We start from the raw sequence: 15,697 nt of genomic DNA, 5'->3' as shown, positions 1-15,697 counted from the left end.
CCCCAAAAAAAAAATGCTAACCTTCGCTGTTATTGTAATGGTGAGAGGTTCGCATGTTTTGGGGGTATGATATTTGTGCGTCTAACTTTCTCACTCATCATTAACCAGACGGCATAAAAGGTTATCGATGGTGCATCCATCCCTTGTCCAATAAGGAACAATCCCTTGTTTACTGCAGGTGGCAAGACACTGGCTAATGATACCTGGCAACTTCAAAACAGTCATGTGGGGACGAAGATATCATTCCATTTAAAGAGTTGATAGCAGAGTCTGGCCTGAATGATATGACATTTTTACTCTATTTGCAGCTCAAATCAATAAAAAAAAAGTATTTCCTCAAAGGGTATTGGTGTGTGATGGACAACAAACTGAGGGGTGCTGCTAATGGGAAAGGAACGGTTTACACCTTATACAAGCTGGTTGGCCTCCTCCCCAAACAGCAACATTTCTACAAGACTTGGTTGTGTCTCTCACTGCAGCACAGTGGGATGTGAAATACACAAAGGAAGGCCAATGCAGTGATGCTATCAGTCAAATGGACAGTACTTATAAATTGCAAAGTGCGTAACAGCAGTGCTTCAGCATGGACATTTGGTTAAGGCAATTCATGGACTTATTGACAATGGAACGAACGGTCGGTCGGTCCTCCAGGGCTATGCCAATGGACTATAGCAGGGGTAGGCAGCCCTGTTCCTGGAGTGCCGCAGGGATTCTGTTCCAACTAGGCACCACATCTAATCAACTGAGCTAATTGATCAGTGATTGCCTAAATTCAACACACCTGGTCTTCCAGGTAAGTTAAACCAAAAACATGGAGTGCCCAGAACAATGTACGTCAACGATTTTAATTGGCTGATACTTAAACTTAACCTTGGACTTAAACTTGTTCTAATGTTCGTAAGTATGGCACCCAGAGTATTCAGTGCAGTACACTGCACAACATAGTTTACCACAATTCACCAACAACTTTTAATGGCTGTTTGACTGTACTGTATGATTTAAACAGAAGTAAACACATTTAAGTTCAGTGATGAAAAGATCAGATTAGGATGTGTCACAGAGTTTGTATTCATTTGCGTCTATTTTTCTCAGTTGACTGGACCTGGTTCTTTTAGAACTGTTTCCTGAACTGAACAAGGTAAATTGATGAGTTATGTTATGATTATTTCAATGTAACTTATTGAAAGTGAGGCACCTGCATGTCTGCTAGGAGTCTCTAGTAGGTGTGTTGGAACATGTAATTTGATTCACACGACTTTCCCAGACAATACTTTAAAATGTTTAATTCACTTTATTGAAATGCTGATGTTTGGCTCTACTGACTGATAAAGCAGAACATTCATCCTATAATCATTCCAGCAGTAATCATTGTTAATACAAACAAAAATGTGTAATGGGTCCACACAATAAGTCACATAAAGCTTACTTCATTATTCAATGTTTTTAATTATTTTCACTGCATCAGCATACACAGATGTTTGGGCTTTACAGCCTTCAGTGTTTATACATACATTGAACATGTGGATTTGATGTGTTTTTTTTCAACCAGCAGCAGGGACAGCAGGAGACTGCTACTAACATGGCTCCATGGACGTGGCAAGAGGATTGTCTGGCTTTAGTCTCTGCTTCATCTGCTGCATGTTGTTGGAATGAACTGTATATACAGCACTTAAACCACTCATACCGCTGCCCTTGTGATCATTTTTACTGATTCATAAAACAATAATACTGAAAAAATTGATGTGACTGAACATGATTGTGATGAGAAAAGAAACATGTCTGAAGACTCAATCAAACTTGGTCGCTGCTTTTGTAAACCTCCCCACATCGTTTCTTGTCTGGCCTTGTCACACCCTGATCTGGTTCACCTGTCCTTGTGATTGTCTTCACCCCCTCCTGGTGTCGCTTATTATCCCCGGTGTATATATCCCTGTGTCTCTCTGTGCCAGTTCATCTTGTTTGCCAAGTCAACCAGCGGTTTTCCTTGCTCCTATTTTTCCCAGTCTCTGTTTGTTTCTAGTCCTCCTGGTTTCAACCCTTGCCTGTACTGACTCCGAACCCGCCTGCCTGACCACTCTGCCTGTTCTGACCAACAGCCTTCCTTGGACTCGGATCTGGTTTCTGACCCCTGCCTGGCCTGACCTTGAGACTGCCTATCCCCTGGTACTGTTTGGACTCTGACCTGGTTTCTGACCCCTGCCTGGCCTGACCTTGAGACTGCCTATCCCCTGGTACTGTTTGGACTCTGACCTAGTTTATGAACTCTCACCTGTCCCAAACCTGCCTTTGCCTACTCCCTTTGTTATAATAAATATTGGAGCTCTACCATCTGCCTCCTATGTCTGCATTTGGGTCTCGCCTCGTGCCCTTATAGGCCTATAATTATCATGAAGTAAACATGCACATGTTCAGAGCCATGACTCATTTTAGTCTGCACTCTGCCGCTGTCATTGACAGCTTGCAGGCCTGCCTTCCCGGAAAGACTTGGAAATAGTGATGTTTTAATACCATGGGTTTTTTCAAATCTGATTTGGCTTGCCTTAGAGCTAAATGGTGAGAATTCTTTAGATTCCTTCATCAGACTGTCATCACTTCAGTGGAAACTCAACAACTCCCCTGAACACACAGGACAGTCAGACTTACTCTACAGTGCATTCAGAAAATATTCATACTCCTTGACTTAATCTATTTAATTCATTTTAAATTCAGGCTGGAACGCAACAAAATGTGGAAGAAGTCAAGGGGTATGAATACTTTCTGAAGGCACTCTGCTGTATATCCTGCATGCAAAATACACATTTGACATGCACCAGCTCTTCATCTACTAAATCTTTGACAGGTCTGAGAGTATCAAAAGGTTTTAACCTAAAATATTTTGCTTTCATTAACTTTCACAAACATGACAATAAATATGACTAAATTGCAACAACAATAAAATATACATGACTCTATAAAAGTGACAAAACAAAGTCATTACTGTATACTGTAGTAATGCAAATATAAATACATTATTTCTTGAAATAGTATAATGCTCTTTCTTGTAAACAGCAGCCGTTTTAGAAAAATTTAAATATGTGACACATCACCACAGAAACCTGCCATATTGTGATCTTCTGGAAATAATTTCTCATAGGCTTGTGGACAGGGCCCACAGCAGGCCTAGCAGTAACAAAGTCAGACAGTTGGCCCCAGCCGCCACGGATGAGTTTCTGAACTTGATGCGGCCCTCCACAGTTGGGTACACCCTCTTCATCTCCTTGATGTAGTTGGCGAAAACCGAGATGTCCAGATCACCTATAGGCGATAGTATAGAAAATATGAGTTTAATCCTCTGTTGCTATAGCAGGGTTATAGATTTTTTACATATTTTTTTTACATGCACTACAGTATTCACTCACTGTATAGCTTGAGGTAAGGCATCAAGGTTGCCACAACCAATATTAGCTAAAACCATGTTGATTAACAAGATCATTTGAACCAGCTGTGAATTTGTTTACTGCATTGTAATGGCATATTTTTAAGCTTGGATGACATGCAATACACCCCCATAAGCAAAGTCAACAAGTATTTTAAGCCTGTACTCGTGAAGTAATAATGGGTCTCTTCAAGTGCTTACACGTTCATGTAACTAGGATACTTTTTTCACAGATATTTTCTGTAAGTTGAAGGCCTTTTATTTAATCTTTTCTGTAATGTATTGTCATATACAGTATTACAGTCTTACAGCAGCAGAGCCAACGCCTTCATCTGTGCAGTGTTTTAGCTTTTAGAGGACAAATACAGAAGTATTTTTTCATGTATGAAAAATGTTTAAGGAAAGGTTGTTTAGATTGTACGTACAGTAATGTGCTTCTGTCAAATATTTACTTTGGGTCTCGAAAACAACTCTGAAGTGTTTAACAGGCCCAGAGCTCACACAATGCTAATTCATGGTAACAGCTGCTGTTACTCTTGAGTGACACTCACTGGTCGGACATACACCAGATGTATGTGTGTGTGTGTATGTGAACCTGTATGTGAACATTTTCTAATGTAACACTGAATGCAATTCTAATGTAACAGTGAATGGCAACCAATTCTAATGTAACACTGAATGGCAACCAATTCTAATGTAACAGTGAATGGCAACCAATTCTAATGTAACACTGAATGGCAACCAATTCTAATGTAACACTGAATGGCAACCAATTCTAATGTAACACTGAATGGCAACCAATTCTAATGTAACACTGAATGGCAACCAATTCTAATGTAACACTGAATGTAACTTTAAAGGTTGCTTGTTGGTCATAAGGAAAACTACTTAGTTAGCTGTATCCCAGTGAGCACAAGATGTTGAAAATATGTATTTTCAACTAAATCAACATCTTTTGCTCATTGGGATGTTGCTAGTCAAATCGAGGAGGATGACACCATGGTCTCCTAAACTAGCGTTTTGTCATAACCTTGACACAGACGCTCACCAGATGAGACAGCCACGTCCAACGGCCCATTAAACTGAGGTTACTACAACTCAAAAGGCATTTTCAGAAAACAGAGAACATTGATTTCTCATTTGAGAATTGGATATTTGTCCTCCAAAATAGTTACTACATGAGTCTATTTGTAATTTATAATGAGGCACAGGGGTAATTTATTCCTATTTTTCATTCAATTTCACTACCAACAGGGCTTCAGTACATACAGTGCATTCGGCAAGTATTCAGACCCCTTGACTTTTTCCACATTTTGTTACGATACAGCCTTTTTCTAAAATGTATTAACTTGTTTTCCCCTCTCATCAATCTACACACAATACCCCATAATGACAAAGCAAAAACATTTTTTTAGGAATTTTTGCACATTTCTAAAAAAGAAAAACTGAAATATCACATTTACATAAGTATTCAGACCCTTTACTTAGTACCTTGTTGAAGCACCTTTGGCAGCGATTACAGCCTCGAGTCTTCTTGGATATGAGCTACAAGCTTGGCACACCTGTATTTGGGGAGTTTATCCCATTATTCTCTGTAGATCCTCTCAAGCTCTGTCAGATTGGATGGGGAGTGTCGCTGCACAGCTATTTCAGGTCTCTCCAGAAATGTTTGATTGGGTTCAAGTCCGAGCTCTGGCTGGGCCACTCAAGGACATTCAGAGACTTGTCCCAAAGCTGATCCTGCGTTGTCTTGGCTGTGTTCTAAGGGTCATTGTTCTGTTGGAAGGTGAACCTTTGCCCCAGTCTGAGGTCCTGAGCGCGCTGGAGCAGGTTTTCATCAAGGATCTCTCTGTACTCTGCTTCGTTTCATCTTTCCCTCGATCCTGACTAGTTTCCCAGTCCCTGCTGCTGAAAAACATCCCCACAGCATGATGTTGCCACCACCATGCTTCACCGTAAGGATGGTGCCAGGTTTCCTCCAGACGTGACGCTTGGCATTCAGGCCAAAGAGTTCAATCTTGGTTTCATCAGACCAGAGAATTTTGTTTCTGAAGGTCTGAGAGTCCTTTAGGTGCCTTACTACAAGCGGTCTGACATGTGCCTTTTACTGAGGAGTGGCTTCCGTCTGGCCACTCTACCATAAAGGCCTGATTGGTTGAGTGCTGCAGAGATGGTTGTCCTTCTGGAAGGTTCTCCCATCTCCACAGAGGGACTCTGTAGCTCTGTCAGAGTGACCATCAGGTTCTTGGTCACCTCCTTGGCCAAGGCCCTTCTCCCCCGATTGCTCAGTTTGGCCAGGCGGCCAGCTCTAGGAAGAGTCTTGGTGGTTCCAAACTTCGTCCATTCAAGAATGATGGAGGCTACTTGGTTCTTGGGGACCTTCAATGCTGCAGAAATGTTTTGGTACCCTTCCCCAGCTCTGTGCCTCTACGCAATCCTGTCTCAGAGCTCTACAGACAATTCCTTCAACCTCATGGCTTGGTTTTGCTCTGACATGCACTGTTAACTGTGGGACCTTATATAGTCAGGTATGTGCCTTTCCAAATCATGTCCAATCAATAGAATTTTCCACAGGTGGACTCCAATCAAGTTGTAGAAACATCTCAAGGATGATCAATGGAAACAGGATGCATCTGAGCTCAATTTCAAGTCTCACAGCAAACAGTCTGAATACTTATGTAAATAAGGTATTTCTATTTTAGTTTTTTGCAATATTTTCTAAAACCTTTTTTTGCTTTGTCATTATGGGGTATTGTGTGTAGATTAATGAGAAAAATATTAGTGAATCCATTTTAGAGTAAGACTGTAACATAACAAAATGTGGAAGAAGTCAAGGAGTCTGAATACTTTCCAAATGCACTTTATACAATTTTGTTTCTCGAGTTTATTGAGTGAGGTGTAATGTAATGATTAGAGCTCACATAATTTAAGCAATAAGGCACACCAGGAAGTGCTGTGCCATGAATACAGTCACAGGTAAATGGCGTTGTTAGGGTTCCACATATAGTCCGGGCAAAAATCTGGTTGTTAGTTCTTTTGGGCATGTTGCTACATAATTAAATTGAGGAGTTTAGCACAACAGCCACAGGCTTCATCATTGACGATGTCATCATTGACGATGTCATTCCCACAGTGAATATAAGAACGTATCCTAACCAATCCACATCGATGGGGCTATTGTTGAGTGGGTTGTGAGCTTTAAGTTCCTTGGCGTCCACATCGCTAAGGACTTAACATGGTCCACACACACCTGCACAGTTGTGAAGAGGGCACGGCAGCGCCTCTTCCCCCTCAGGAGGCTGAAAAGATTTGGCATGGGCCCTTAGATTCTCAAAACGTTCTACAGCTTTACCATCAAAAGCACCTTGACTGGCTGCATCACCGCTTGGTATGGCAATTGCACCGCCTTTGATCGCAAAGCGTTACAAAAGGGTGGTGCGGATAGCCCAGTACATCACTGGGGCCGAGCTCCCCTACATCCTGGACCTTTATATCAGGTCGTGTCAGAGGAAGGCCTGAAAAATTGCCAAAGACTCCAGCCACCCAAGCCATAGACTGTTCGGAAAACAGTAACAGTAACGGAGCATCAGCTCTAGGACCAACAAGCTCCAAAACAGCTTATAAGACTGCTAAATAGTCAATTAATAATACCTAAACTATCTGCACTGACTCTATCTTGCACTGACTGCACACACATTCACTAGACTTTATATACACACACCATATACACACTCACTAGACTATATATACACACCATATACACACACTCACTAGACTTTATATACACACCATATACACACTCACTAGACTATATATACACACCATATACACACATTCACTAGACTTTATACACATCATATACACACTCACTAGACTATATTCTAGATCCACATTGATCTGGTACTGGTAATACCTGTATATAGCTTCACATTGATCTGGTACTGGTAAATACCTGTATATAGCTCCACATTTGATCTGGTACTGGTAATACCTGTATATAGCTCCACATTGATCTGGTACTGGTACTGCTGTACCAAGCTAAATGCTAGGCTGGAAGCAAAGGGAAATATTGTGCGAGTTGAGATAAATACAAGAGATGTTTCGACAGCAACATGAACATGATATTCTTATGAGGCGCAGTGATCATTTTCAGGTGGAACTGTTATGGCCATAGTGTGCCTGTGACCACCAATACAGCATGGTTTGGAACGCTGCTTGTCCAGTCAGCATCTAGGATCCAAACAAACAGTTTTATAATTCCCTATCCTCCATGACAGACGGTCATTTCAATGTGAAAGTTCTGTATCTTTGGACCTTCCTGAACAGGCCCCTGTTCTGTTCAAACCATCTCACCCTGCCCAATGGACTCACCAGTGTCATGTTTCAGTTTCTCCTCCTTGATCATGGTAAAACCATCTCCTCCGTCTGCAATGTAGGATGGTAGGACCAGCTTGTACAGCCTGTCTGGATCCAGGGATTCGTATCTGGGCACACGGCACTGAGAGCAGCGGAGGCTCAAGGACGTCACACGGTCCCCCACTGACCGTGACAGGTCGTATTCAACATGGATTCCTGGGAAGTTGAAGCAGCCAGAAAGGGATTCCGTATCAATCTTTACATTTGGTGGCAGCAGTGGGATCCAAAAATACAATTTGTTGGTCAATAAACTGTATACAAAAAGTACAGGAAGGAATTAAGTAAAATCTATAAAGACCACAGTGAGTGTATTACAGGAGTGGTGTTTCTTTCAAAGGAATTTAAAATATAAATATAATGTACAGTATATCCTCCAATTATATTTTTCAACCACAGTGCCCAAAATAATCACTTATTGACTGGTACCTGAAACTTGAAGAAATTCTCCTCTGCTGCTCCCGTATCTTCGGACAGAGTTTTCAAATGCCTTTTTCAAGGTTGATCCCTTCAACTGCACCAGATCAAAAGTGCCTCCGAATGGTAAGACTGATATAACTTCCTCCATGGTGATGGTGCCTTGAGAAAACAATGTAGAATAAATGTATGGTGTCCATAATATGGACAGCCTTACTCTGTAGAAGTTTATTTGGACAGCCTTACTCTGTAGAAGTTTATTAGGACAGCCTCACACTGAAGAAGTTTATTAGGACAGCCTCACACTGAAGAAGTTTATTAGGACAGCCTCACACTGAAGAAGTTTATTAGGACAGCCTTACTCTGTAGAAGTTTATTTGGACAGCCTTACTCTGTAGAAGTTTATTTGGACAGCCTTACTCTGTAGAAGTTTATTAGGACAGCCTCACACTGTAGAAGTGAGGACCTTCATTTCTGAATTCATTAATGGCATTACTGTAAAGTGGCTACTTTTTCCACTTTAAAATGACTGTTTAGTTAGCAATATAAAGATTCTTAAATTAGTTGGCAGAACTTTCAAACACCTTATGAACCCATTGTGAGGTATGACACACCATTTTTGTGACTTTCATCAATTCCTGTCCTTATGCCTCCACTGTTCAGGATGCATAAACTGACGTGATTCCACTGGATCTCATCTGCATACTTGATATTGTGATGAATCTAGAAGAGTCAGTGGAAACACAATGGTCACACACTTCAGTATAGGGGAAAGCCCTCAATCTGGGGCAAGTCCACCTGTAATGGACAGAAGATTGAGATACTTCCACCTGGGCTGAGAATGATATTCCGCATGGTGAAAGCTTCTGCTACGTACTCACCATTGCATCACAGATGAGGTTCCCCAGGTTGCACTCTCGGAACCGGCACTCATTAAAGGTTCCATTGAGATACACCAGGGTTTTCCCCACGTACTGAGTCGAGTACTGGGCCAAGTTCTTCTTCCACTCGTCAACATCAGCAAGGATACCTGGATCTGACAGACAGAGACAGGAGTCATGTTGTTTTGTGTAAAACATGGCTTTGAATGAATGTTCAACAAAAGAGGAAAGCAATGACTGCAGTTAGGCCTCGATTCAATCAGATCGAGCGTTAACCTGCGTTGTCCGACATCCGCATAGTGGATGTTTTGGCGGTGTTGGAGATAACTAACTGCGTAACTGCGGTATGAGCTGATAGGAAGGGAGTGTCAAAAAATACTCCCTTCCTAGTATCTCTACTGTGTTAAAAGTTCAAAACCTCAATAGAAGGTGTAGGCTCAAGCGATGATATAAATATGTCAAATCGATGTGTAGACAATAGTACATCACGCATTAGAGTGTTCGAACTTGTAATGCGGCTGCATAGGATTTGTCTGATTAAAACCTGTTGGGGATGGGGGCGCTGTTTAGACTATTTATGCTAATTTGGCTAATTTTTTAAACGGCTTCCCACAAAATCCTTGATCGTACAATATGCATATTATTATTATTATTGGATAGAAAACAGTCTATAGTTTCTATAGGAGTTGAAATTTTGTCTCTAAGTGGAACAGAGCCCATTCTACAGCAATTTCCCTGACATGGAGTCAGATTTGAGAAATGTTGGCCACTTTTCTGAAGTCAGTTAAAAGGGCACTGTCGTTGCTATGACTATACGGACACTTCTTACGTCTTCCCCTGGATGCCTTTACGTGATGACGATTCCAACGGGGTCGATTGGGCGTTCACAGGCCCTACAAATGAAAAAAACCTTTAGCTAGCAAGTCTTTTCTTGCTGCGTAACGCGCGTGGAAGACACCGACCCTCTCCTGTTCCAAGCGTTAGTTTAGCCTGTTATATTTCTCCGGTCATCTTTTCACTCGTTATAGGAGTTACAAACATCATAAAGTAGTTAATTTAAAGCGTTTTATAGCAATTTATATCCGTTTAGTGCGATTTTGGGACATTTATTTTTGCAACGATGTGAAAAGTTGGGCACGCTTTTCAGTTCATCCCGAACGCAGTTGACATTTCCACATGGCAAGAGGACAGCTTTCCACCAAAAGACGATTTCTCCCAAGAAAGGATCCTTTGCCCAAGATACTGATGGAAGAACAGCTCAAGGTAGGACATTTTTATTATGATAAATCGTGTTTCTGTCGAAACATTTTAGTGGCTTAGGACGCCATGTTTTTTGACGTAGCTTCGCTTGGCGCAAACTGTATTGAAAAGTAAGGATAAATTAAAAAATGTAATAACGCAATTGTATTAAGAATTAAATTGTCTATCAATCCCTGTCCACCCTATATTTTTTAGTCACGTTTATGAGTATTTATGTATAAGAGTAGATCACTGTCTAAGTGGCGCAAGGACATTTTCTGACCAGCTGAGCTACATTTCACATTGTCTAACCATGATTTTGGTGGCTAAATATAAACATTTTCGATCAAACTGTATATGCATGTTGTAATGTGATGTTACAGGAGTGTCATCGGAAGAATTCTGAGAAGGTTAGTGAAAAAATTAATATCTTTTGGCGATGTTGACTTTTATCGCTCACTTTGGCTAGAATCAATGCTGGGCTGCTAATTGCTATGTGCTAAGCTAATATAACGATTTATTGTGTTTTCGCTGTAAGACACTTAGAAAATCTGAAATATTGTCTGTATTCACAGGATCTGTGTCTTTCGATTCGTGTATGCTGTGTATTTTTACGAAATGTTTGATGATTAGTAGTTAGGTAAACACGTTGCTCATTGTAATTATTCTAGTCCATTTGTGATGGTGGGTGCAATTGTAAACTATGCCATATACCTGAAATATGCACTTTTTTCTAACAAAACCTATCCCATACCATAAATATGTTATCAGACTGTCATCTAATGAGTTTTTTTGTTGGTTAGGGGCTATAAATATCTTAGTTTAGCCGAATTGGTGATGGCTACTGGTGTTGGTGGACAAATAAAAGATGGTGGATTATGCTAATGTGTTTTTAGGTAATAGATGTACATCTTTACATATTGTGTCTTCCCTGTAAAACATTTTAAAAATCGGAAATGTTGACTGGATTCACAAGATCTGTGTCTTTCATTAGCTGTATTGGACTTTAATGTGTGAAAGTTAAATATTTAAAAAAAATATTTTTTTTGAATTTCGCGGCACTGGTTTTTCAGTGGGGGGGGGGGGGGGGGTGTGCCGCTAGCGCCACGCTGATCCTAGACAGGATAAAGTCGCATGTGGTTTTGTTGCATCCAATAGCAGTGTCCGCGATAAGTTAACACAATGATCTTCTTCTGGTTTGACAGCTATAACGCAGTTACACCTCAGACACCGCCAAAACAACCACTGTGTTGGCTAGTGCATATTGACGTCTATTGTTATCAGTCAGATCCAGATGGTAAGTCACAACTCTTCCAGTAGTTTACCCTGGGCTATGCTGCTGTCCAGCAGGATGGGGTTTCCATTCGCCTTCACCACGTTCCCGGCTTTATCGAAGACCAACTTGAGGTATCCCAGGTACTTCCCAAAGGCAAAAGCCTGTACCACAGGGACATCTCTCCCGTCCTCAGACCTCACCATGAAGGGGTAGGGACCCGTCGGCACCTCTGAAGATGGGACACCCCCTACAATGACAAACAGGCCTGTTATCTATCTTCCTCCCACTTGACTCTTTCACATTTTAACTTTATCATTGTGTCTTAACATTGACAGGCTACATTGACACTTGACAGTGTGTGCTTCATTCAAATTATGCCAATATCTCAATTTGGTTAGTAACATACACTACCGTTCAAAAGTTTGGGGTCACTTAGAAATGTCCTTGTTTTTGAAAGAAAAGCAAATTTTTTGTCCATTAAAATAGCATCAAATTGATCAGAAATACATTGTAGACATTGTTAATGTTGTAAATGACTATTGTAGCTGGAAACGGCAGATTTTTATTGGAATATCTACATAGGTGTACAGAGGCCCATTATCAGCAACCATCACTTCTGTGTTCCAACAGCACGTTGTGTTAACTAATCCAAGTTTATTCTTTTAAACAACAGTCTCAACATCAACAGTGAAGAGGTGACTCTGGGATGCTGGCCTTCTAGGCAGATTTCCTCTGTCCAGTGTCTGTGTTATTTTGCCCATCTTAATCTTTTATTTTTATTGGCCAGTCTGAGATATGGCTTTTTCTTTGCAACTATGTATGGAAGGTCAGCATCCCGGAGTCGCCTCTTCACTGTTGACGTTGAGACTGGTGTTTTGCGGTTACTATTTAATGAAGCTGCCAGTTGAGGACTTGTGAGGCGTCTGTTTCTCAAACTAAACACTCTAATATACTTGTCCTCTTGCTCAGTTGTGCACCGGGTCCTCCCATTCCTCTTTCTATTCTGGTTACAGCCAGTTTGCGCTGTTCTGTGAAGGGAGTAGTACACAGCGTGGTACGAGATCTTCAGTTTCTTGGCAATTTCTCGCATGGAATAGCCTTCATTTCTCAGAACAAAAATAGACTGACGAGTTTCAGAAGAAAGGTATTTGTTTCTGGCCATTTTGAGACTGTAATCGAACCCACAAATGCTGATGCTCCAGATACTCAACCATTCTAAATAAGGCCAGTTTTCTTGCTTCTTTAATCAGAACAACAGTTTTCAGATGTGCTAACATAATTGCAAAAGGGTTTTCTGTCACGTTCCTGACCTGTTTTCTGTTGTTTTGGTATGTGTTTAATTGGTCAGGGCGTGAATTTGGGTGGGTAGTCTATGTTTTCTGTTTCTATGTTGGTTTAAGGGTTGCCTGGTATGGCTCTCAATTAGAGGCAGGTGTTTGGCGTTTCCTCTAATTGAGAGTCATATTAAGGTAGGTTGTTTCACAGTGTTCGTTGTGGGTGGTTGTCTTCCGTGTCTGTGTATGTTGCGCCACACGGGACTGTTTCGGTATGTTTGTTCGGTTTTTGTGTAGTCTGTTTTCCCTGTCCGTGCGTTCTTCGTGTTACATGTAAGTTCGTAAGTTTAAGTCTGTTTAGGTCGGTTTGTTATTTTGTAATCCTTCCGAGTGTTTGTTTTCGTGTTTCGTCTTTGTGTTAATAAATTATTATGTATGCACAACCCGCTGCACGTTGGTCGAATCACTACTCCTCCTCTTCGTATGAAGAGGAGGAGGAACGCCGTTACATTTTCTAATAATCAATTAGCCTTTTAAAATTATAAACTTGGATTAGCTAACACAACGTGTCATTGGAACACAGGAGTGGTGGTTGCTGATAGTGGGCCTCTGTAAGCCTATGTAGATATTCCATAGAAAATCAGCCGTTTCCAGCTACAATTGTTATTTGCAACATTAACAATGTCTGCACTATATTTCTGTGCAAAAAAATTAGCTTTTCTTTCAAAAACAAGGACATTTTTAAGTGACCCCAAACTTTTGAACGGTAGTGTATTTCCTTGCTGAACAAGAAACTCCCAAAATGTGACTGATATGATAAAACCCAAGAGGATACTTGTGAAAGGCTGACATGGTGGACATTGACCCTGTTTACACATCCACATAGTTCAACTTTCTTTTATGATCTAGAGCTGTAATCACAGAGCTATGACAATGTAACAACTGAATAATTGGGCACCTGTGTAGAGGAAAGTGTTGGTGTGTCCTCCGATGACCAGGTCCACGCCTTTCACTCGCTTGGCGATGTCTATATCCACGTCAAATCCAGAGTGACCAAGTGCGATGATCTTATTGTAACCAAGAGTGATCAGTTTATCCACCTGGACCTGCAAGGCTTTGATCTCATCCTCAAAGATCAGGTGTGGACCTGGAGTGTACACAATAGAAAAATTTTACGTGAGTCACACAACTGAGTGACTTGACCTGAAATTCCTCCAATAAGCTAGTGACTAAGCGAGCAACCCATCAAATGATCCATCAATCAAACCATCTATTTTACCTGGTAAGGATAAGACTGGAGTTTCCACTGAGGTGTAACCTACCACAGCCACTATTTCAGAGCCCATCGTGAATGTTGTGTAGGGTTGATAGTAACCATTGATAGTTGGGGCGAGTGTTGCATCTGCCTTGATGTTGGCACTGAGAACAGTGAAGTTCACCTTCTGCAGAAAAGGGCAGAGCAGGCCCTCCACTCCATTGTCAAACTCATGGTTTCCAAATGCCTGAAAGCCAGGGAAAGATAACTGTTACCTGTCTCACTACATGATTATATTAATTATTATATCAGATCATGCTCTTTGTCTGTGTGTGTGTGTGTGTGTGTGTGTGTGTGTGTGTGTGTGTGTGTGTGTGTGTGTGTGTGTGTGTGTGTGTGTGTGTGTGTGTGTGTGTGTGTGTGTGTGTGTGTGTGTGTGTGTGTGTGTGTGTGTGTGTGTGTGAGAGAGATACTGAGAAAGATAAAGTGTGATAAAATGTACTATACCTAATTCACAATTTCATCAAGGTTGATGGAAATGGCTTACCATCGCATCATATCCAAGCTTGTTCATGAAATACGCAGCTTCCTCCCCTTTGTAGTAGTTGAACCAGACAGTACCCTGAAACTGATCGCCAGCATCCAGCAATAGCACATTCCGTTCTTTGCTCCGAATGTCTGCTATTTTTGTGAACCTCCTGGCCACTCCGCCAAAACAAGGACTACCTGGGCTACATTTACCCGACTCTCTACTATTCTCCTCAATCCGAGCGTGAGCATCGTTGGTGTGTAGCAATGTAAGCTCGAAAGTTGACACACTTTCAAAATGCATGAAGAAAAAGAGCAAAGCCAAAGGCATGCACGGAGGCAGAGTACTCCACACATCCATTTCACTCATATCAAAGCGTGTACTGTGCAATATGCTCTGTGCCTAGACTCCAGTTCCAAATTAAACTAATTTAGTAGGCGTGTACATTGGGTAGTTAAGTGTTAACACATGTTTAAATACTTGGCTCCTTGGATGTTGTTGCCGTTGTCGTCTGTCCCTATAATTTTCTCCACAAAGAACAATGGTAGGTTTAGTTGAGGAGCTAAGACCACATGAATACCCATTCATGTTTTCCACACAGTGCCTCACTATAACACCATGTGGCTACGCTGGATTTATATGGCTAAATATATGCAAACCTTCATTCAGTTTCATTGGCAACATCTTCAATGCATTCTGTTTTCAGTGTCAAGTAAAATGTACATTACACCAGTCTCAACGCCAACAGTGAAGAGGCGACTCTGGGATGCTGGCCTTCTAGGCAGAGTTCCTCTGTCCAGTGTCTGTGTTATTTTGCCCATCTTAATCTTTTATTTTTATTGGCCAGTCTGAGATATGGCTTTTTCTTTGCAACTCTGCCTAGAAGGCCAGCATCCCGGAGTCGCCTCTTCACTGTTGACGTTGAGACTGGTGTTTTGCGGGTACTATTTAATGAAGCTGCCAGTTGAGGACTTGTGAAGAGTCTGTTTCGCAAACTA

General features: G+C 41.3%; 1 protein-coding gene and 1 long non-coding RNA gene across 2 annotated transcripts; one reads left to right on the top strand and one right to left on the bottom strand.

Annotated features, from left to right (window-relative positions):
* The first annotated feature begins 4 nt into the window (after nt 1–4).
* Nucleotides 5–2,325, top strand: LOC129811417 (uncharacterized). The gene is made up of 3 exons (XR_008752881.1): nt 5–793; nt 1,093–1,138; nt 1,553–2,325. It is a non-coding gene; the product is annotated as an uncharacterized LOC129811417 (long non-coding RNA).
* On the bottom strand, nt 1,427–15,139 carry LOC129811414 (snake venom 5'-nucleotidase-like). Its single transcript, XM_055862701.1, has 9 exons — nt 14,718–15,139; nt 14,195–14,417; nt 13,874–14,062; nt 11,691–11,888; nt 9,127–9,281; nt 8,860–8,968; nt 8,258–8,407; nt 7,787–7,987; nt 1,427–3,294 (listed from the first exon to the last, which is right to left on the bottom strand). Exons 1-9 carry the CDS (start codon nt 15,066–15,068, stop codon nt 3,128–3,130), a joined length of 1,743 nt encoding a protein of 580 aa, XP_055718676.1. The 5' UTR covers nt 15,069–15,139; the 3' UTR covers nt 1,427–3,127.
* Nucleotides 15,140–15,697: the final 558 nt, after the last annotated feature.

The sequence above is a fragment of the Salvelinus fontinalis genome, chromosome 15 (assembly GCF_029448725.1).
Source record: "Salvelinus fontinalis isolate EN_2023a chromosome 15, ASM2944872v1, whole genome shotgun sequence".
Lineage (NCBI taxonomy): Eukaryota > Metazoa > Chordata > Actinopteri > Salmoniformes > Salmonidae > Salvelinus > Salvelinus fontinalis.
This window is presented reverse-complemented; position numbering and strand designations above follow the sequence as displayed.